Source organism: Pelophylax lessonae (assembly GCF_965119305.1).
Source record: "Pelophylax lessonae genome assembly, chromosome: 7".
Lineage (NCBI taxonomy): Eukaryota > Metazoa > Chordata > Amphibia > Anura > Ranidae > Pelophylax > Pelophylax lessonae.
Window position 1 is genome coordinate 124582162 of NC_138774.1, and position 23621 is coordinate 124605782.

The 23621-nt window shown below is 39.8% G+C and overlaps 1 protein-coding gene across 1 annotated transcript in view; it reads right to left on the bottom strand.

The window, feature by feature from the left end:
- Positions 1 to 383: 383 nt before the first annotated feature.
- The window catches only part of ARHGEF6 (Rac/Cdc42 guanine nucleotide exchange factor 6), a 177326-nt gene continuing 154088 nt past the window's right edge, over positions 384 to 23621 (bottom strand). Inside the window, exons 18-22 of the mRNA XM_082263559.1 lie at positions 22727 to 22820; positions 18848 to 18937; positions 4521 to 4620; positions 2516 to 2570; positions 384 to 1226 (exon numbers count right to left, since the gene is read on the bottom strand). Coding sequence (XP_082119685.1) covers positions 1110 to 1226; positions 2516 to 2570; positions 4521 to 4620; positions 18848 to 18937; positions 22727 to 22820 — 456 coding nt within the window. The 3' untranslated portion in view covers positions 384 to 1109. The remainder of the gene's footprint in view (positions 1227 to 2515; positions 2571 to 4520; positions 4621 to 18847; positions 18938 to 22726; positions 22821 to 23621) is intronic.

Here is a 23621-nt window from a genome sequence, read left to right on the forward strand (position 1 = left end):
TAAAATAAAACATTTTTTATGCAAGTCAGCTTGTGTTTTGATTCCTCTAGGGGCTTAGGCAAACAAGGAACCATAATACCATAGAAACTTTCTATTTCATTATCATGTACGGTACAGTAATATATGGCCTTTTTGCCCGTGGCCTGTGGCATTCCTAAGAGAAATGATGGCATGTTGGTATGACGCTCACTCCATGAAATGAAAAAAAGATACAATTATTCCTGTTCATCTAAACTTTCAAAACAGTTTTTATAGAAGAGCAATCGATTTCTACAAGTTTCTTCAAAAGAAGAAATGATAACTTTTGGGCTAAGTATTTGTAATAGAACTTCAGCCAAAACATTTTTCTTTGGAAAGAGTGGAAAGGGTAAAACCCTTTGTTGGGTTTTTACTGCTATCCTTTTGTTGAGTTTGAACTTTCACAGCATTAAATGCACTTTTCTGTAGACTGAGGAAAGGTCATATCTACCATATTTTACACTTTTCTTTGTCAGTTGGGGAGATTTTTTCCTTTGCTTCTTGCTTGGACACCTGGACCAGCAGGTAGGGGAAATCTCCCTAACGGGCACACAGACTGCACTAGAACCTAAGAAACCATATATCCTTTCCTTACTCACTCCAAAACAAAAATCATTTTGTCTGTAATTCCAATTTTTGTGGCCTTTATGGAATTAAAACCTCCAGCTATGAACATTGCTGTTTGAACACCTACCCAAAAAAAACTTCTTCTTTTGGAGAAATTTAAATACACTTCCTATGCCCAAAGAATGCCTATTTGTACTTAGTTATCCAGTGAAGTCATATCCATGGTATAACATGTACAATTGAAGACTGCAGTAAATCAATAGCTAGGGAGGTACGGATTGCTTCCCAGTCTCAAAACAGATATACAATATGTGCTATAATGCCTCTGATCAGAGGCAGACATTTTTGCCATATCAAAAAATACTGAGGACGCACTCTCCCCCCCCCTCCCCACCCCCCATATTCCCAAATGCTAACATGTTCTGATACAGATGTGCGATCCAAAAGGTCCAGAGTTCTGTACACGTGGTCTTTATGACATACGTCTGTGATACCTTTCTTGACATTTCAAGATTAAATGTAGACTAATGATCTTCACGTGCAGTCTCATTGGTTTGCTTTAAAATCTTCCGAACCAACTTTTCTAAATCCTTTCTAGACTTTTGCTCTTCATCCAAACTCTGCTTCATTCTTTTGTTCTCCTATTTTATGAAATAGAACATATAACTCTAGAACAACATAAAAAACCACAGAAGGTGACCATAGCATCTTAGGAAGCAAAGATACAGAACTGTCAAACTATTGGTGAGGTTTGTCAAAGTGAACCTTAAATATAAATGTGAAGCAATACATTGATTTATTACAAAAATAAGGTATTAAAATGGCATAACTACCATTACAATCCAGTTTAAAAAAATCAATTAAGGAACAAATGAAACAAAAAATCTGACCACCAGGCCCTCTAGATTATTGTTCTGTATCTTTGTTACCCAATACATTAACTACTTCAATACAGTGCACTTTCACCCCCTTCCTGCCCAGGCCAATTTTAAGCTTTCAGCGCTGTCACATTTTGAATGATAATTGCGCAGTTATGCTACACTGTACCCATATGACATTTTTATCACCTTTTTCACACAAATAGAGCTTTCTTTTGGTGGTATTTAATCACCGCTGGTTTTTTTTTTTTATTTCTTACAAAAAAAAAAGACAGAAAATTTAAAAAAAAAAAAAAAAAGTTTCTCTTATTTTCTGTGAGTACATTTTGAAAATAAATAATTTTTCTCCTTTACTGATGTGGTGGTGAGCTACTAATATGCTGCACTAATAGGTGGCACTGATGGGCAGCACTGATGAGTACTGATAGGCGGCACTGATGGGCACTGACAGGCGGCACTGATGGGCAGCACCATCAGTGCCCACAATCAGTACCCATAGTGCTGCCAGCCAGTGCCCATCAGTGCCTAGATGAGTAGGCACGGATGGGCACTGACTGGCAGCATTATGGGCACTGATTGTGGGCACTTATTGGCACCATTTATTTTTTCTGTAATCAGGGCACTGATGATCAGTGCACTGATTACTTGTCCTGGTCTCCCCTGTGAGGAGGAGCCACTGATCGGCTCTCCTCGCCTCACACTCTGACAGTGTGAGGCGAGGAGAGCCCATAAACAGCACTTCCTCATTTACATGTGACCGGCTGTGATTGGACAAAGCCGATCACATGGGTAAAGAGCCATGTCATTGGCTCTTTGCCAAGATCGGGGTCGCGCCGTGTCCTAGCAACATGGTGCGGCCACGATCGCTGCACTGTGCGCCCCCGCGGGCATGCGAGACAGGCCGTTCTGGTGCGCCGTCATATGACGGCATCCCAGAACAATAGCTGCACCACTTCACCATCATTTGACGGTGGGCGGGCAGTATGTGGTTAATTACAATATAAAAGCTGTTCAGTTACTTTCAAAGCAAATTATTTTGTAGCTGTTCTTACCTGTTTTAGTTCCTTGACCTCGTCTCGCAATGCATAAACCGTGTCTACTAGACTTCTGTAACAAGGGCAAGAACAGTAAATTATAGAGTAAGTCGTATTTGAAAAACATTTAGAAATGTAACCACAGGAATTGTATAATAGTGATCATAGCTTTGAAAATTATTTCTTCCCATTTTAATGTATCAAATCAACTTCTTTTGGTAAAAGAGAAAGACGGGTTCCTTATATAATTTTTCGTTTTACAATTTTCTCCCCACACATTTTGATTTACACAAATTTACCTTTAGAATATTTCCTGTCAGAACATGTCCCTTTCATAAACCTCCCAGGCGGTCTGATTATCTCAGTATTTTTAAATGTCAAAGCGCTACATTGTTTTGCATGGAAATCTGTTTTATATTGTAGGCCTGTAATTCTTAGGAAAAAAACAGTAAAAGTGAAATTTTTTTGTAATAAATTAATACATTATTAATAAATTAAAATAAAAAATTAATTAATAAAGTATTAATAAAAATGTATTAAAAATAAAAAGGAATAAAACAGTAGTAGTGCAGGCAGGGCACTAGACAAAGCACTAGGGACAAAACTGAGGTGAAATGCTGGTATACAGTAATGTAATCCTAACAGATTACAATGTATCATGTCATGTTTTGTGTACTTTTTTGAATTTACCGCCCGGTTCTGCCCCCCTACGTCGCGGCGCTTGCAAGGAAGGGAACCCTGAAGACGGATGCCGGCATCGAATGCAGGACATCAGGGGATCGTAGGGACAAGGTAAGTTTAACTACAGGGCAACCCCGAGTGTGGCTCTGGGTTACCGCTTTTGGTACTGAATATTAACCCTGAGCCACACTCGGGATTACCGCCAGGGAGGATAAAGAGAACCTGACCTGACATTCTAAGGTAACGATACTGTTGAAGTTCAGGCACCTTGTGGCGCTTGCAAGTACCTGTATCAGTCTTGGAATCAGTCTCATTGTTTTTATTGTGCCCTTGGTTTCTAAGCCCAGCCCATAGGGCCTCAATTTCTGTCCAAGTTCAGATTAAAGTTCTTCATGAAACAAAGCCCACCCCCTGTAAATCAGATGGCAAATGCAGAGCTTTAACTAGCCAATGAACTTCTGGAGTGTACAGTTAACTAGCAGGGGAAAGGGAATTGCACCAGGGAGGACAGGGGGTATTCTTGACAAGGGCATATTTCCCAGTAAAGCTGGGACCTAGGCTCCAAGGGCCTCTGTGATTAAATGGGGATATGTCTGAAGACTAACAAGGGAACATCTGTGCTGGTGTTATTTTAAAAATATCAAAAGCCTAGTAACGCTTATATTAAGAAGCAGAAAAAAAGGGCCTTACAACCTAAAGTGTTTGAGGTTTGAAGTAAAAATGTTCTTGCTTATCAGTGAAACTAATCAGGTCCCTACTTTCACTTTAACATGTAAGAATGGAAGACAGAATTTAAATGGCTGATATGGGGTAACTTAGTATGAAAAAGTATAATTATTATCTTTTTACAAAATAAAATAATTACCTTATTTTTTTTATGATAAATAAAGCAAGTTTTAATGGCCTCTAGGCCTGGGACAATAGTGGGATTCCATGCATGCATTTCAGAGACTAAGGGCTCTACTTTAATAAATTTCTGGATTTTGTACTGTGTCATTGTTATGGTCAAATTCATGGCAGAGCTGGAAATGCCCAATACAGGAGAAAACCCCCCCCCCCCCCTCTAGTTATAAACCCAGCCGTGCCATATCATGTCAGTAGCTTCTTTGTATTCAGTTTCTGGAACTGGATATATGTAGATTATACATTACCATGGATGTTCAAACCAGTTAGAGAAACATGATACAACTGAAGGCCCACAAAGCAGGAAAGAAAACCCCTCTTTTCCACGACAGCACCTAAAGCTGCTGTCTATAGCTAAAAAAGAGCAGAAGTGACCACATCTATCTCTGACAGTGTGCATATGGCGTAAACCTGATCAGTGCATTGCGCAATATCTTACTTTTCTTCTGGTGCAGTTTGACCATTGCTCCTCATATCATCAATAATGAGACTTTCTTCCTCAAGGAGCAAGACCTGTGGGGTAGAATCCTTCCGGGAACCTGAAACAAAAAATAGAGTAAAAAAATAAAAACATACTTGAGAAAAGTATAAATATAATAAAATAGATTTTAACATTTTGTTTATAACAATTTTCCAAAAAAAAAAAAAAAAAAGGACACAGGAGAACTATTAAAGAAAACTGGGTTATGCTGCTGTCTTCAAAAAATTGGGTATTGGAAAACAAGAGCTGTAAGGAAAGCCCACTATACCCTCTCCCACTCCCAGCAAGCCTAATGCCTCGTACACACGCATCGATAGTTGGCCGTGAATTTTCGGCCAACGTCCGATCGGCCGATTTTAGGCTTGTTAGTATGATGCTTTCGACAACCGACTCCGACTTTTCGACCGAACAAAATCTGGTGTGCAGGCTTTAAATTTTTGTTGGCCGTCAACAGAACGGCCGTTTTTCCGTCAGTCAGTACAGATTTCGCCAGAGAAAAATCTGATGAGCAAGACTGGGCATGCTCAGAGAAGAAAAAACACACGGAAAGTAAACCAGCCCATGACATCACTTCTGAAGTTGGTTTTTGTTGGCCGAGAAAATTCGTGCGCAGTCTAGAGCACATTTCAACCAACACAACACTGGACAAAAGACGGCCGATCGGTCGGCCGATAATTGTTGCGTGTGTACAAGGCATTAGTCTTGTAGAAAGAAATAATAAGAGTGGATCATATGAACAGAGGGCAGGGACCTGTATCTAATAATTTACTCTAAAAAAAGGAATACATTAGAATCATACATTATGGGACACAGGAGAACTATTCAGGAACATTGGGAAGTCCAAAAGCTGTCCAGTTGAGTTGGCAATCAGTAAAAAAGAAAGGATAACACACCCACAAAACCAACAGGTTTAAAGAGGTGGTAAACAGATTCAACAGACCCAGCAGAAGCCATGATCAACTGAAGCCTGAAAGCCCACCTGATAAGAATGACCAAATGTGTGAACAGTAGACCAGGTAGCAGTTTTGCAAACCGGGAAAACAAATGCCTGGTGTTAAAAGGCCCAAGCAGCTCTTACTGTTCTAGCGGAGTGTGCATTGACAGAAAAAGGGTAAACCTTGCCCTTGAGGTAATAAGCTTGAATGATAAACTGACAGATCCTCCTAGTGGTAGTGGAATGAGAAGCAAAATATCCCCTGTTGGGGCCTTTGGGGGAATGATAATCAGAGAATCAGATGTCAAAAGGGAGCTATAGCTGATAAACTCAAACCGCACGTTCCACATCCAGACAATGGATAGAAATCGCTTTAAGATATTCTGAAGCAGGAAAGAGTTGATAGAACAGTATTCTGGTTAAGATGAAAGAAATACACCACCCTGGGAAGAAAAGAGGCCCTGGACAAACAAAAAACAATCTTGTAAAGGTAAAGGTCCCCAATTCAGAAACTCATCTTGCAGACGTGATGGTGAAAGGCAACCTTACGAGTAAGAATAGACAGATAAATAGCCCTAATAGGTTCAAAGGGTGGTTTCTGAAAAACCACACAATCAAATTAAGATCCCACTGAGTCACTGGGAATCGCACAGGAGGAACAATATGAGCAACACTCTGTACAAAGACCTTCACTAAGGAGTGAGAGGCAAGCAGTCTCTGAATAGAACCCTTTAAGATGAGATCTGACCCAAATGTAGATCCAGACTGCACTGGATTAAAGATAGGATTGGCCAGCAGAGAACCTCCTGGGATTGAACTTCAATGCCTTGTACCAGGAAAAAGCTGCCGTTTAAGTGCAATGGTAGACTTTGTAGAAAGCCAATTTTCTAGCCTTCAAACGCTAGGGATGGACAAATCTGGACTTGGACTTCAACTACAAGGCCATCAAAGTCAGCATCCAAAAAGCAGGATTGTAAATTGGCTCTTAGGACAGAAGATTCAAACGATTTTGGAAGACCCCCCAGGGAGTCTGCCAGGAGTCTGAAGTAGTTCAAGCACCACATCCTCCTGGGCCAGTTTGGTGCTATGAGAATCATTGGAATGCTCTCAATCTTGATCCTGCAGAACAATCAAGGAAGAAGCTTCAGTGGGTGAAAGCCATACAGTGAGCTAAAAAAGTATTTGATCCCTTGCTGATTTTGTACGTTTGCCTACTGACAAAGAAATTATTAGTCTATAATTTTATGGTAGGTTTATTTAACCGTGAGAGACAGAATAACAAAAAAAAAAAAAATATCCAGAAAAATGCGTTTTAAAAAAGTTATAAATTGATTTGCTTTTTAATGAGTGAAATAGGTATTTGAACCCTTCGCAAAACATGACTTAGTACTCGTTTCTTGTAGTTGGCCACTAGATTTTCACACCTCAGGAGGGATTTTGTCCCACTCCTCTTTGCAGATCCTCTTAAGTCATTAAAGGGTAAGTCCACTTTCATGGGAAAAAAAAATAGCAATTAAAGAACAATAAAGCGTATACAATTGTGACACAAATCATATTGTAATTGAATGTCATTAAAAATTACCTTTCCTTTTCAATCTGCAGCTGTTGTAATTTTCAGAAAATGCAATGCAAAATGGCTACCTGGAGTGGTTCTGTACACAGAATGTGTACTGAGTCTGACCACACCCCAAAACATAATTTCCTGCTTGTGTAATTGGCTCACCAATTTTTCCAGAAGTCTGCCTTAAATACAGGTAGGAATCTGCAACCGTTTGTTAAAAATCCTTGTAATGTACATAGATCACCCAGAGAGGAATGTTTTTTCTCAACAAAAGTGGAGTTACACTTTAAGGTTTTGAGGCTGAGGTTTTGGTAACTCCAACCTTCAGCTCCCGCCATATATTTTCTATGGAATTAGGGTCTGGAGACTGACTAGGCCACTCGAGGACCCTAACGTGCTTTTTCTTGAGCCACTCCTTTGTTGCCTTGGCTGTGTGTTTTGGGTCATTGTCATGCTGGAATACCCATCCATGACCCATTTTCAATGCCCTGATTGTGGGAAGGAGGGTCTCACCCAAGGTTTGGTGGTACATGGCCCCGTCCATTGTCCCTTTGATTTGGTGAAGTTGTGCTGTCCCCTTAGCAGAAAAAACACCCCCAAAGCATAATGTTTCCACCTTCATGTTTGACGGTGGGGATGTTGTTGTTGGGGTCATAGGCAGCATTCCTCCTCCTCCAAACACAGCGAACTGATGCCAAAGAGCTCGATTTTGGTCTCGTCTGCCCACAACACTTTCACCCAGTTCTCCTCTGAATCATTCAGATGTTCATTAGCAAACTTCAGATGGGCCTGTACATGTGCTTTCTTGAGCAGGTGGACCTTGCAGGCGCTGCAGGATTTCAGTCTTTCACAGGTTAGTGAGTGAATGAAATCATTTTTAGCTTCAGTATGTTGATGAGGACAGGTGTATTCTATGATGACAAAATGCCTTGTTCCAAGAGAGTCCCCAGAAAGCCTCCCAAGCCCCTAGGCTGGCATCCATCCTAAGCATCTTCCAACCCACTGGAAGGAAAGATTTTCCTGATTCCAACACCAAATAGGTAATTCACAATGCCAGGACAATTAGGGTCCTGCTGCTCAGGCATATGGAACGATGATATGTGACTGCACCCTCTTGCTCCACAATATCAGAATGTTGAGATGCAACAGTCTGGTGTGGAATTGATCTAGAGACAAGGGTTTGTCTCGAGGAAGCCAAAACTAGGATATGACAGTTTCCAGGATCAGGCCGAAACACTTCAAGCAATGAGATGGTGTTCATGCTGATTTCTAGAGATTTTGAATCCAAGCGAATCTCTGTAGAGTCTGCACAGTCTGTTGGGCATTGACTGACAGAGCCTGAGTCATTTGTTCCTCCAAAAGAATGTCAACCATATAACCCACTTTTGGGATGCCCTAAGAACATAGGAAAGCTAGCACAGGGGCTAGCACCTTCATTAAAATCTGAGGTGCAGCAGTGAACATACCAAAGCGAAAGGGCGATGATTGATGTGCCGAGAAGACGAGGCTATGTAAGTAGGCATTTTTGTCATCCACAGAGAACAGAAAAAGGTGTTGAGAAACTTTGGATTCAGAATGAGGTAGATGACCCCTTTGCTGTGGAAACAGTGTACAAGTTCATATAGAAATCTCTTCCTTGGTGGAATTGTGGATCTAATAACACAGGGCCATGGACAGGAACTCTTGTCACGAGACATGGTCTTGAACCAAAAGGCTAAAGTTTGGCAGATGGACATGGTCACAACAGCAGGTTGCATGTCAGGGCCCACAAGGGGGAACAAGGTCTTAGATAGGGCTTACAACCTTTTATCCTCAGTTTCCCTGACCAGTGCAATGTCCTCTAGAGGGACAGCTGGAGGTCTTGATAAGAGGAAATAGATAGGTCTATAACAGGGACAGCCCACTTTATTAAGAGCCCCTCATCAATAGGATATTATGGGACAAAACACTTAATGGGGCGAAGATCTTTTCTGGATGAGACCAATCACTGTACAAGATAGGCTATAACAGTAAGTGTGCAGGCCAAAGCATTTTTAGAGGTCCCTGACTAGTGACTTGACATGGCAAGCTGCTCTATTTCAAGGCATGGGCACACTGCTTCAATAGGGATCGAAACAGTATCCTTACATTTTTTAAATATCGCAGAAGCATTCTGTGTACTGATTCCTCGGAACTGGAAAAGGTACAAATCTCCATCTTCCTCATCAGAATGTGCAGCTGCAACTAGAGGAAGATCAGTGATGGACTCTAGAGGAGAGGATGAAGGGGCTCGCTTGCAGCCTCCGCGATTTGAAGCCTTTAGCAAAGCTGAAAGCTTCCCATAAATTCAACCATCATAGTAAAAATATCCTTACTTGATAAACAAAACAGCTTTAGTAGTGGTGCTGCAAAGTTGTCAGCTAACAAATCTGGGGGCAACGCGTTAGGGGACACAGTCCAACACCTTCAAGCTCCCAGATAGGGCTGCAGCCCTGACTTATTGAAGTGGTGGTTTGACAACTTACCCATCAGGTAGAAAGGCAGGGTCTAGAAGACATGCCCCATCCTACAATCTTCACCTTTCCAATGGGCATGCCCGGTAAGGGGTATACAGGAACAGAGCTCCTTGGATAGGTGGTCCACAGCCTGGACATTTAGCGCACCCCGCAGCTAACTCAATATGTTGCACTATATCCCGAGGTGAATGCCTGATGCAAAGTCCAGTGCCCACAGGCTACTATTACAGCCGGCCCTACTTCTTACTGGCAAGGTTCTGGTACAGCCCCCCCCAGGACAAAGCTGAGGAGTAGTTAATCTGGAATCTGCAACAATGAGCCTCAATGGGTCTGCAGCAACTAAGAAATCTCTAGAAGATCAAAAGAAAAATAGGACATTTTTGCTGGTCTCGGAGCAGAGAGATAGCACAAGTTCACCTAAGGACACTGGCATCCTTATAGTTCTTGATTGACAGTGTATAATCGCATCAAAGCAGCAGCCTAACCCAATGTATCTGTATCCTCCTGTGTCCTGTAATGTACAATTAAAGTGTTTGTTTCCCCAATACTTCATATTCCTGATATGTGCCTGCTGTACCATGTATTCGTATGGCAAAGTATCCTGTTCTCTTTTATGCTTCCTTTGTGAGAAATCTCTGGTGTTCCTGCCAGCCCATCTGCTTTCCTATTAAAAAGTGACCACACTAAGCAGGAGAACACACAGTTGTCAGTTTCCCAGCTATGCTGGGAACTCAGCCTGCTCTCCTCCAATGATCAGACGTGTCCTGACACGCCTCCCCTGCAAAATCATTCACTGGGAAGATCAGTGTACTGTTGCTTCTACTGCCCCCCAAGCTCTTATGCAGCTGAGAGCAGAGGGAACAGAGGGAATAAGATAACTTATTAAAAAAAAATGGAAAAAAAGGTATTTATATATTTTCTTTATATCTATACAGAAATGTTTTGAATGGGTTGTTTTACAAGGTGATTGTTTACAATCACTTTAATGTTGATGCATGTCCAGTGTGTATTAAAGTGTATTTCCCCTTTTCAGCTAAATTGGGATAGCACCTTCTTAATATTTGTTACCATTAACCGCTTGCTGACCGCCGCAAGTAGATATACTGCGGCGGTCAGCCCCTCACAGGCAAAGTGACATATATATACGTCACTAGCCTGTGAGGCTCTGGGGAGCGAGCGCGCACCGCGCTCCCGCACGGTCACGTACCCCCCCGCGCGTGTGACCGGCGGACCCGATGTCCGCCGGTCACTCGCCGATCGCCGGGGGAGAGGGAGAAAGGCAGGCAGCTTGTGTAAACAAGCTGCCTGTCATTCTCCCCTGTGTAGAAACACTGATCATACGGTTCTACTATGTAGGACCGTTGATCAGTGTTCCTACAGCTCAAGCCACAGCCAATCACAGTTAGAATCACGCCCCTAGGGACACACACAGCCCCTCCCTCTCAAATAAAGTTAACCCCTTCACTGCCAGTGTAATTATACAGTAACAGTGCATATATATAGCACTGATTACTGTAGAAATGTCACTGGTAACCCCAAAAGTGTCAAAAATGTCAGTCAAGGGTCCGATCTGTCCGCCCCAATGTCGCAGTACCGCAAAAAAAAAAATCGCAGATCGCCACCATTACGCGTTAAAAAAAAACAACAAAAATCTTACCCTTTGTTAGTAAACGCGATAACTTTTGCGCAAACCAATCAAAATACGCTTTTTGCGATTTTTTTTTACCAAACATATGTAGCATAAAACAAATTGGCCGAAAATGTTAAAAAGTTTTGATTTTTACTTTTTTTTGGGGGGGGAATTTCATATAAAAAAAATTTGAAAAATATTGTTATTTTTGCAAAATTGACGCTCTTTTTTTGTTTATAGCGCGTGATCAAAAAATTGCACAGGTGATCAAATACCACCAAAAGAAAGTTCTGTTTGTGGGAAAAAAAGGACGTCAAATTCGTTTAGATACAGTGTCGCACGACCGCGCAATTGTCCGTTAAAATCACGCAGTGCCGAATCGCAAAATACCCCCTGGTCTTTTAGCAGCCAAATCCTCCGGGGCTTAAGTGGTTAACATAGCATAGCAAAATTTGACCGCAAAAGTGGAAATATACTTTAGGGCTTTAGCTTTTTAAACATGCTTATATTAGGAGACTAATTCAGAAAAGCTTATGTATAATCCATAGTAACCATACTTCTTGTTTCACTCTTCTATTTATACTAGAAACATCTGAACGGTTTCTATAGAAGAGCCATATATCACTTCAGCCTGGCATATAGATTTCTCAAGCAATGGGTATAAAAACCGCAGGGTAGCAAAAGGTATAACTAGAAAACTATCCGAGACACAGAAGCATTGCTAGCAATGGAATAAAAATGTAATCTTTAATACCTTTCTAGTGAGTAGATCCACAGATGCCGGAGATTTTTTTTGTGCATGAATGTTTGTAAGATTTGATCATTAACAAACCATACTGTATCATGAATGTCTATAAAAACAGCATGTATAAAACCAAGATTTTAAAAACTTGGTGCAAATAATACTACTTTTTTCTTCCAGTTTTAATAAATCTGTACCACAGTCACTTTGTTCTATACTTGCAGGTGCATCTGTAAAGAATGCGCCTCATGTTGTTTAAACAAATATTTTTTGTACCCACAGATCTACAGCTTCAGAAAGACTTTTGTTTTGTAACAGACACAGGAAATAGGAAGATAACATCTATCTTACTTTTGCAAACTTGGAAACCTTCACTTATTTAACCCTTCCTTGTACAGCCTCAGAGATGCATTATCTATTATTGTCAATACAATAGATATGGAAAGAGTGCATAAAAAGTACACAAAATAAATCATTACAATTGTATATTGTTAAGGGAATTATTAAATCATAGCACAATATCCTGATGTTTACAAATGGCATGCATATTGAGAAAAGTGTCAATGACAATACCGTGTCCCATGGGTCAAAAATAAATTCCAGGCAAACATCTAAACATAGCTGAAGTACATACAATAAAAGTTAGTTATTGTACCTGGCAAACAATTTGGAACTCTGTTCAGCCAGTTTTGAGATCCATAAACCTCTGCTGAACAGTACAGCCAGGTCCTGATTCTACACTGAAGTTAAAAGCTAGAAGCTTAGAAGTTAAAAAGGTAAAAACTTTTTGTGGGTCACAGGTGTACCCTTTCTTTTGTTCTCTTGTGACCCAAAATCAGATCATAATAGACTATTGCCCACTATAAGCAGACAGAGCATAGCAGTTCCAGGCTCTAAAAGGATCTGGACAATATTGTTGGAATCTGCTCTGCTGCCTGATTGACATCCGTCTCTGCCTGTCAATACATGGCTGGGAGACTGAGTCACCTGCGACAGCACCCAACCCCCCCCCCCCCCGCCCCCCCCCCCCACAGTGCTCCAGTGCGTGCTGGATGAGCAGAGGGGAGAGCAGTGACTAACATTCACTGTTCTCCATTCTGAGCAGCCAGAAAGCTAATCTATCAGTTCTCAGTTTTAGAACTGACATGAGACAGCTGAAGCAACATACCGATCTGCAGCATAGAGGTGAGTATGTGTGTTTGTATTGGCACACAATATTAACAGTTTTAATGAAAGAACTTAAAGTATAACTAAAGGTAAAACTTTTTTTAATTTTGAACGGAGTGCAGAGGGATTAGAACACCTGTTAAGTCGTTATTGCTGTCTGTGCGCCCATCAGCGAAATTCCTCATCTCTATTTGTCCAGTTCACCATCATCATTAAAAGCGAATATAAAAGAAAATACCACATTTTGGGTTGTCCCAGAAAAGTAACAGAGGCAAACATTTCCAATGGGGACACCAGTTCTGGTGACCTAGAGGGCCCCAAGGACTCAATTTGCAGGGAGTTCCTCTAACTTCTTGGTAGAGGAAGTGAATGTAAATCTAACCAATGGGATACAGATGGCAGAAAAAGTGACAGGGGTTATAACTCTCCCTTATCCTATCCAAAAAAAAAAAAAAAGTTTTGCCTATAGTTCTACTTTAAGACACTATACTAGAAGTCCAATAATTTGCAATAGCATGCAAATGTAGCTCTATTCCATATTCACAAAACTTAAACAGATTTCCTATTGGTGAACAAAGTTTTTCTGCTCCGAAAATGGTAGAGAGAAAAAAAAAAAAACAACTGTAATTAGCAACAGACAAGAGAAAAGGGTGTAAGTGTTGTCTCAAAGATTCTAGGAAAATATAAAAAGAGTTACCCATTCAAGCTAATCCTGATATCAAAGGGATTCTCAGTGGAACCCAAGAGTACAAGTGTGCCTTATTCGCAGAGGGTGTCCTGATATTTATTTAGTCGCCCCACATCAAACTTCCTTCGCTTACAGTTTTTCAAGTTTTTTCAAGAGGTTTGACAGTAAATAGAAATAAATCTCTTGCTATGAATATCAATCTGCCCAAGTCCCTCTGCTCTATCATCAAAGCTAATTTTGACTTCCAGTGGACCTCTAGATCACTACAATATTTGGTAGTTTATCTCATCCAAAAATGGACACACTTTATAAAGAAAAATACCTCCTCTCCCTTTTCAGACAACTGATTACTGACTTACAAAAATGGTTGGCTATGTCTTTATCATTATCGGGAAAGATACACTCTGTGAAAATGATCCTCCTCCCTTAAACCTTCTACTATTTTAGAATGTTGCCTTTGGCACTTCCTAGCAGAGTTCTTACATTACTACAATCTAAAATTCTCAAATTAATTTGGCTTAATAAAATACCTAGAGTCAACAAATCTACTTTATACACACCTAACACTCATGGAGGATTTGGGGTTCCAAAGCCTTCAGCCGATTTACATGCTATGCAAATAGCCCATCTGGTTGTAATCATACCTGGGAAATCTACACCACTCTGGGTAGATAGGGAGGCATTGGCTAACCCTAGAGTTCCTCTTTAATCATTGGTATGGCTCCCTAGCAGGTTGCGACCTCTGGCCTTGTTCCCATGTCTCTCCTACACACTTGCGGTCTGGGACAGATTTAGGTATACCAAGGGTCTACATTCTCTTCATACACCTCTTGCGCCACTATTTAATAACCTGGAATTTCCCCTGGGCCTGCATCTGTGGCTCTTTCAGTGGTAGGAAAATAATGGGTTACTGTGGATAGGAGACTTCCTACACTGCATTAAACCGTATTCTCTTGATTTTTTTCAGAATAGCTTGCATATGCCCCTCACTGAAATTTTTCTCTACCATCAAATAATGTCTTTCCTAAAGATCAAACTGAAAAAAATTAGGGGTCCGGTTACTCTCATAACTTTTTAGGCTGTCACACTTGTAAAAGGTTGTATATCTGTCCTGTATGAGGTCTTCATGATCCCAATACGCAAACTTTGTTATATGACTCAATGGGAAAGGGACCTGGGCTCCACCTTTGGCATTGAGGAATGGCAGACGATAGCGCACGATCTACCAAAGGTACCCCTTAATACTGCCTCAGTGGAGTCTAATTATAAGGAGCTATTGCGGTGGTATATGGTTCTGGTCAGAGTAGCCAAGATGTATCCACAGGCCTCTCCTCTGTGTTTTAGGTGCTGTGGCCAATTGGGAACTATGTTCCATATATGCTGGCAATGCCCCAAACTCACAATATTTTCGATCCAAAACTTCACCTTAATAAGCACGGTAAGAGAAGTTAGTGCCTCCAGGAACCCTTGAAAAAGCCCTGTTTGAAAAAACTTGATATAGAAACATCTAAATATAAATGATAACTGATCATTTACATGATTCTGGCAGCCAGAATTGCCATAGCTAAATGTTGGAATCATTCAACAATATCTTTTGAATATGTTAAAGTGATTTTAAAGGCTGAGTTTTTTTTTAAATAACAAACATGTTATACATACATGCTCTGTGCAGTGGTTTTGCACAGTACAACCCCGATCCTTCTCTTCTCAGGTACCCTGTCGGTGCTCCTTGCCACTCCCTCCGGCTAAATCTCAGCAAATGAGGAGGTAGAGACCCCGAAGCCGCTACTCTCATACACATTGCTGAATTGAGATGGAGCTCAGGTATTGGGGGGGGGGGGGGGCTGGGAGGGAGCTGAACACAAAAGGTTTTTTACCTTCATGCTTAGAATGCATGAAGGTAAAGGATCTTGAGATTTTACAACCACTTTAAGCCTAAACTGAACTGGATAATGATCAACAATAAATTATCGTCCATCCTCAACAATACTCAATCGAAATTTGATAAAACATGGAAGCCATAGATTTGCTATCCTAATAAGGTGTAGTATGGTCCAGGGATCTCCTCAATGATGCTTTATTTCTACCCTTTCCCTTTTTTCTGGTGATGATCTTTTCTCCTATTGCCTGTACGTACAACTTATTGTAGTCACTTGGTACATTTACACTGTTGGATGTGGAAACCATTTTGTACCTTTAATTCACTATTACTTTATATGTAATTTTACAGCTTAACTGCCTATCAATTCTCAGGTATATACTCCAAGAGGGATTACGCATGAGACTTTTTCATATCAATGTATTGTGTCTCTACTGTACTAAAAATCCAAGTGCCTATTCTGTTATTTTGTTATCTTTTCCCTTGACAAGGGAGCATGTTTATTACTTGAAACTTTAATCAAAAATCTTGGGATATAAAAAGAGTCAATCATGCACTCAGAAGAGGATAAATGAAACTGCGCTTATCATCAATCTGGCATGAGGGTAGCAATAATTCACCTTGCTTGTAAGGATATTGGTCTGCATGCAGATCTGAGAATCAGCAGAGGAACTCCAACAAATCAGCCAAATGGTCACAATCAGGGGGAACTCTGATGTAAGACAAGGGCTAAGGAGAGCACACCAGCCTAGCGCACTATAAAACATAACACTTAAAAAAAAAACGGATACAATTCAAGACTAACTGTTTCATTATATGACAACATTGTTTTGTTAGTTTTTATTTTCTATTGCTGTGTCAATATTTGCGGACCATGTATATCTTTTATGGTTACATGCGCTACAGTTGTTATATATGCACTGCAATCTTTTTAATAAAAAATATTGAACCAAAAAATGTAACTGATAAAATATGATAAAGAATGAGCATTCATTTTTGTTACATCTTTCATGAACTATTATATCTTATGTTTATCCTTTTTTGCATCCTCTTTAGCCCCTGTTTTAAGTGTTCACATTTAGACCTGATGCTTGTAAACGTGTCTAAAGTTTTTACAAGCTTTTTATGAGCTTTTACAGGTGTCAAGCTTTTGGTCGTTAATTCATGTTATTGACCCTAAATCATTATTCTGGTCATTGAAATGAATGATTGATTGTTCATGCACTAGTTTTTAGTCACTTTTAGCAGCTTTTAGTAACCTCAAGAATTTTTTTTTGCCCTACCTCTGCCTCTCCTGGACACTCTGGCAGTGGGGTTTTTTTTTTCCTGCCTCTAAAAGCTCCTGCCACTAAACAATGCTAAAAGCCTATGTTTGCCTGACACATAGGCTAACATCGAGGGGAGTTTAGAGGCACGAAAAAAAAAACCGCCAGGACGTCCCTAGAATCAGCCGTAAAAATGTCCAGTGTGCATGAGTGTTTTATTTATTTTGATCTCTTTATTCTTTGTGATTTATTATATGTTCAGCAAGTAGTGAATTATATTGTTTCTCTTAATGTCAACTCTGCATGTATTTCAGCATCCCAGCACTTTAACTTTTTCTCCCCTGTGGTTATAATATCGCTCCTGTCATGTAATTTTGTTTCACTATTTATAGCTGGCACATACACACTCTTCCACTCTTTAAGGATGGAGGAACACCTCTACAGCAGGTTGTCGAGTATACAGGGACCCAGAAGAAGACGCTTTACCACTCTGTAAGATCGCTACCTGGCAACAAGGACACCATCTGTACCATCAGGGAGTTGGTCCTATGCTGCTCATTCCCAGTGGCTGCACTTTATCCCCACCAGTGACTACGGAAAGGGGGAGGACTTTTAAAAATCACACTTGGCCAAGTGATATGCACCACTTTTATGGACATCTGTGAGTGCATTTTATGCTTCAACTATTATAGTGTTATGTTGGATAATTCACTAAGCGGGTGCACTCTGCTGGCTCTTACTCCAGGATTCCCCCCTAATTGTAAGCATTTGGCTGATTTGTTGGAGGTTCTGTGCTGATTTCCAGTTCTGGATGGAGAACCTGGAGACCATTATTCTCAGAAGCAAGGTGGATTATTGCCAAACTGATAAGCATGATTTCATTAATCCTTTTTATACATATATTTGAGACAACACACAAAGAGGTTGATTTACTAAAGATAAATCACTATGCACTACAAATGCACTTGGAAGTGTGGTCGTTTTAGATCCGAGGGGAAGATCTGAAATGAGGGGGAAGATCTGAAATGAGGGGGAAGATCTGAAATGAGGGGAAGATCTGCTGATTTCTATTATCCAATCATGTGCAAGCAAAAATGCTGTTTTTTTTTTCCCTGCATGTCCCCCAAAGATCTACAGCGACTGCACTTCCAAGTGCACCTATAGTGCACAGTGGATTTGCCTTTAGTAAAACCCCAAAATCATTGCACCATTTTTTCTATATAGCTTATATATATATATATATATATATATATATATATATATATATATATACACATACACACTATATATATACACACACACACACATACACATTATATATATACACACACACACACACATACAAATTATATATATATATATATATATATATATATATATATATATATATATATATATTTCTTTGCAGTTAGGGGTTAGAAAACACTTAAAAAGACCATGGCTCCAGCCTAAAAAATGCATTTAAAAGCAGAGAAAAAAAAAACAAGTATTTGCAATGTCTGATTGCAGCTTTTTCCTTTCCATAAACTATTTTTTTAACTTGCAATGTGCCTCTGAACTTAGGGAATTCAAACATTCCCCGAAGAGACTCCCTAGAACAGCCAAAGTTTCTCCTCCTTACTTGTATGTCATAGTCTTCTCGTCTCCTGGGGGTGTATATTTACGGTTTGTACTGGCCCAGCTCCTCCTCACCTTCCTATATAAAAATCTACATAGCTGCCGGGGGGAGAAGTACAGTGTCACTCACCTGCTGCTGACACATTAAAAATGGCGACACCCAGGAGACACCTCAGGACTTTAAAATGTCAGCACAAAGCAAATTTTACAGGTAAAAAGGCATAAAATAGTTTGAAAAGCACACATAAACCTATCACATAAACTATCAGTTCTGTCATGATAACAATATTGTAGACATTTAGATTACCAGAGCTGAGGTTTTGCTGGAAGCCAGCTCCTGTGCAATAAGCCTCAATCACTTTCAGAATCTGTGCATCTTCTTCCAGTGCTATGGTGCCTGGAAAAAGAGGGGTAAAACACAGTTAGCAATGTAAAACACAGTTTTATTTCACTCCTATTCTCAACTATTTACAATGGATTTTAAAGCTGTAAAATGTAAACAAGATATTGTTTTAAAGATGGCATGGTATCTTCCAACCCTGCAATACAGTCTTGTACATCTACATCCCGTACAGAAAAGCAAAAAATTTATGTTTGCCTTTTACTAAAATACAAACCGCTCTCAACTAAGTATAATCTAATTGCATTTCGCAGCTGCCCATGCCTTTGGCGTTTTAGCCAGTTTGCTACATTACTGAGATGAAAAGCTAAGTGTTGCGCCAAATTAGTTTTTACTTATCTGGCTAGCTACATGTCATTAAATATGAAACCTAGAGTCAACGATAAAAAATAAAAAAAAAAAAACACATTATATATATATATATATATATATATATATATATATATATATATATATATATATATATATACACATACACACACACACACACACACACACACACACACACACACACATACACACACACACAGAGTATAGTATTTTCAGTGAGCACGTTTTTGGATACTATTGCAGAGTTTATCTTATGAAGTTCAAGACTTAAGAACATTTACATTTTTTAAGAAATCTAAGTAATACATTTTTTTTTAAGAACAATCAAAGCTTTCTTCTGGCTCTATTGTCTTGCAAAAATTATTTTGTTTTCTGACAATAGACAAATACCAAAAGTAAAATACCATGTTACTGCCCATAGAAGAGTATACATTTTGTTCTGTAATTTGTCACATTTACAATGACACTAAAACGTACAATTTTGACACAAAGTAATACAAAGTTATTTACAAATAAATGAAGAAATCAAGAAAACTAATAAAAAAAAGTTACATATTAACGGTTAAAGATCAACTTCAGATATGATCTTCATCTTAATTGCATACTTAAATTGGTCCAGCTTGGAGACCAATCCAACTATTCAGACCTCTACCTTTATATCTAAGGGACAGTGGAAGCTGACAATCACTGTAGTAGCCTGCACTACCACAGGGATCGCCATGATCTTCCAGGTCTTGTGCAAAGGTAGACTAATTTAAGTATGCAATATGGATCATACAGGATTTCAGCTTTAAAAGAGTATAAAAACCAAATAAATTTGAAGAAAACAAATAAAGGGAAAAGGGAAGGCAGTTGTTTATTAGAGTGGTTTAGGGTTAACTAGCAGTAATAAGATCTTAAAAAGGTAAAAGTATTTTCATAAGCTTTTTCTTCCATATTTTGCTACAGTATTAGGCCCCTTTCACCAAAGCGGACCGATGGGGTCCACCTGTCAGTTTTTCAGGCAGACCTGATCGGACCCTCCATTGTGCTTAATAGAAAGGTGGGTGTAAACGGACATGTGTCTATTTTAAGTGTTAGAAAACACTTGAAAAGACCATGGCACCAGCCTAAAAAAATGCATTTAAAAGCAGAGAAAAAATAAACAAGTATTTGCAATGTCTGATTGCAGCTTTTTCCTTTCCATAAACTATTTTTTTAACTTGCAATGTGCCTCTGAACTTAGGGAATTAAAACATTCACCGAAGAGACTCCCTAGCACAGCCATAGTTTCTCCTCCTTACTTGTATGTCATAGTCTTCTCATCTCCTGGGGGTGTATATTTACGGTTTGCACTGGCCTAGCTCCTCCTCACCTTCCTATAGCGGACCCTCCATTGTCCTTAATGGAAAGGTGGGTGTAAACGGACATGTGTCTATTTTAAGTGCTAGAAAACACTTAAAAAGACCATGGCACCAGCCTAAAAAAATGCATTTAAAAGCAGAGATTTACACCTGCCAACATCCAATCCGATCCGCTAAAAACAGATGGATGGGGATCTGTTCCTCACCTGTCTAGTGGCTCAGATCGGATGCCAAAAGAGTGTAAATGGACAGGTAGTCCATTTACATTTAACTGCACATAGAGGAGAGCAGGTGGTATTTGTGTCCGCTCTGCATAAGCAGAGTGTACACGGACCAGCCATGCACCTGCTCAACAAGGATCAGCTGAAAGATTCCCCACTGAGCAGGTGTGGACTCCTGGCACAGTCCACCCCGTGTGGAAGGGGCCTTTGAGATTTGTACATTGTTCCCTGAATGTTTCAAACTCTATGTGGATGCACTCTCAGGGAAAATTCATGCCACAGGCCTCTATTTTGGTGCCCCTGTGAAATTAATTAAGGATGTTTGCACTCTACAGACAACAGGCAAATACATTTGGGTAAAGTCTAACTCCACGTTTAATGTCCACTTATGGAGTTTGGTTGGACCAAGCTGCCCCATAATATACTTTTTACTGAGCTCGCAGGGCAGGTGTACTTTCTAAGTGCGTGGTATTAATTGTACGTAGCCTGAGCTGCATACAGTATACAGCACTGTGTTCCGGCAGTGGGACAGGGACTTCCCTTCCCACTACCAAACCAAATCCAATCAGGCTGAGTGCTGCCTGACCACAAAAACCTGAGAAAGTGGTCTGATACATTACAGCTGGATGAAAAACGAAAGCCTTGAGCAAGTAGGCTGCACTCTCTGCAAGCATCTCAATGTCATCTGGAAATGTATCTTTTTCACTGTTACTATTCCTAAGATGCAAAGAACAGTAAGGCTCGGTTTCCACTAGTGCGACTTGCTGTGCGACTTGACACATGTCAAGTCACACAGCAAGTCAAAAGCCATTGATTTCAATTCGGCCCGTTTCCACTGCCGCGACTTGAGTTGCGGCGACTTCAAAAGTAGTTTGTGCACTACTTTTGAGCCGGCTTCAGTGCGACTTCCCTCTATAATGAGGGACAGGTCTCACTGAAAGCCGCAAACAACTTTAGCTACGAAGTCGCGCTAGAAGTAGCACGACTTCGTAGCCGCGGTAGTGGAAACCGAGCCTAAACTGTAAAAATCAAACATGTATTGATATCCCACTAAGCCAGTGTAAGCACATTACAAAAATGTGACAGACAAGTGACATTTAAGGGATATTTTTTTTAAAGCAATGAATCTGACATTCACCAAACTATCATTTCAGGTAGAAAGTCACATTGCATGTGTTTTAAATGGCAGTGATTGATTCTCCAGCAGTGAATGTTTGATAAAAGTCCCATTCCCCTGCTTTATAAAAAATGCCCCTTGGTGTGTTTTTCCCTGACTTGTGTCTGATCATGCGCTCAGAGAAGACAGCACATGCCTCTCTGCAAAGTTGTGCCATACATTCCAAGCTGTCAAATAAAACTGTCAGAATACAACAGAGATGTAAAAGATAAATTCACCTTTCGTAGCATGTTCAGGGTGTAACATATTAGGAAGAGACTGGCCACCAGACCCCCCAATCCCCCCCCCCCCCGACCTGAGAGCTAGCGGGGATTTTCTCCCTCCCCGCTAGCTGTCACAATTTAAAAAAACACCCTCATCACCCATTCTCAGTGTCCTGTGAATGGAAAACTACAAGCGCCAGCACCATTTGCAGCTATCAGCTTGTAGTTTTCAATGAACTAGCACAGTGCTGTGAGTGCTAAGGTAGTTGATTCATTCTGCCTGTCAGCATGTATTGGCTCAGCCGATAAACAAACAGATCTCGGGGGACCTGCATGGTCCAAGCGATCTGCTGATTGCTGGTGCAATGCTTTACAGCAACAAAAAATAATGAATGCACATATTTTTACGTGCAAAAAAAATGTGCATCTATTATTATTTAACTTATATAACTTATCCTTTAAAGTCCATATTAGTTCCTAAATCTGAACAAATAAAAATAACTGTTGCATACTTTTCCTGAGAGCAGATTCATCATCTGAAGTTTTTCGTTCTGGTTTTCGTTTTGGAAGAAACTTCTTGACATTTTTTGGGCTTTTGCTAGAATCCTGAAAAAATAAAAAAAAAAGTTTACATACAAAAAATGTTTCTCAAGGTCCACAATGCCCTTGGATATAGCTATGACAATCTGCTTCTCTTCAATTTTTTTTTTTTTTGTAACAATGTCTAAACTCATCAATCCTACACTTTATTCAGTTAATAAGAGATAGCTTTTTAATAAGTGCAGCTCAGGAGGAGGCTGTGAGGGGCCCTAACACATATAGCTATATTATTGATGTTATTAACATGCAAACCTATATTCAAATACATCAATTTCACAAATTTCTATTGCTAGGTTTTCAGACAAGAAAAGAGCCACGTCCAAATTCTTGGACTATAAAAGGTTGCTACCTTAAAGCCTAACTCCAAACCCCATTTTTTTTCTGTTTGGAATAGACTGTCACGTTTTAAAAAGCTGTACGTGTTTGAGAATTTTCACCACATTTCCTGTTCAGTTTAAAATCATGAGAAGAAACAAAAAGGGAAACCTTTCCTAAGGTGACAAAGAAAACAATAAAAAAGTCAAACAAGGGTTTTAAGCCTTTTCCACTAAGCCCTTAAATGTTTGTATTTTTTTTTTTTTATCATTCCTGCTGTGCTACTATTGCCCTCCAAAATTAAAATAAATAAATAAATAACCGCAATAATTTATACTTTATATACACTATATATACTTTAAGGGCCTTGCGCTAAAATGTAAGGAAAATGCATGTACATTTCTATGCATTTTAGTTGGAAATCATTATTTTTCAGACGATATTTTTCAGATGTCCTTCCGTTGATTGCGTTTTACAGCTGCGCTAAAACGC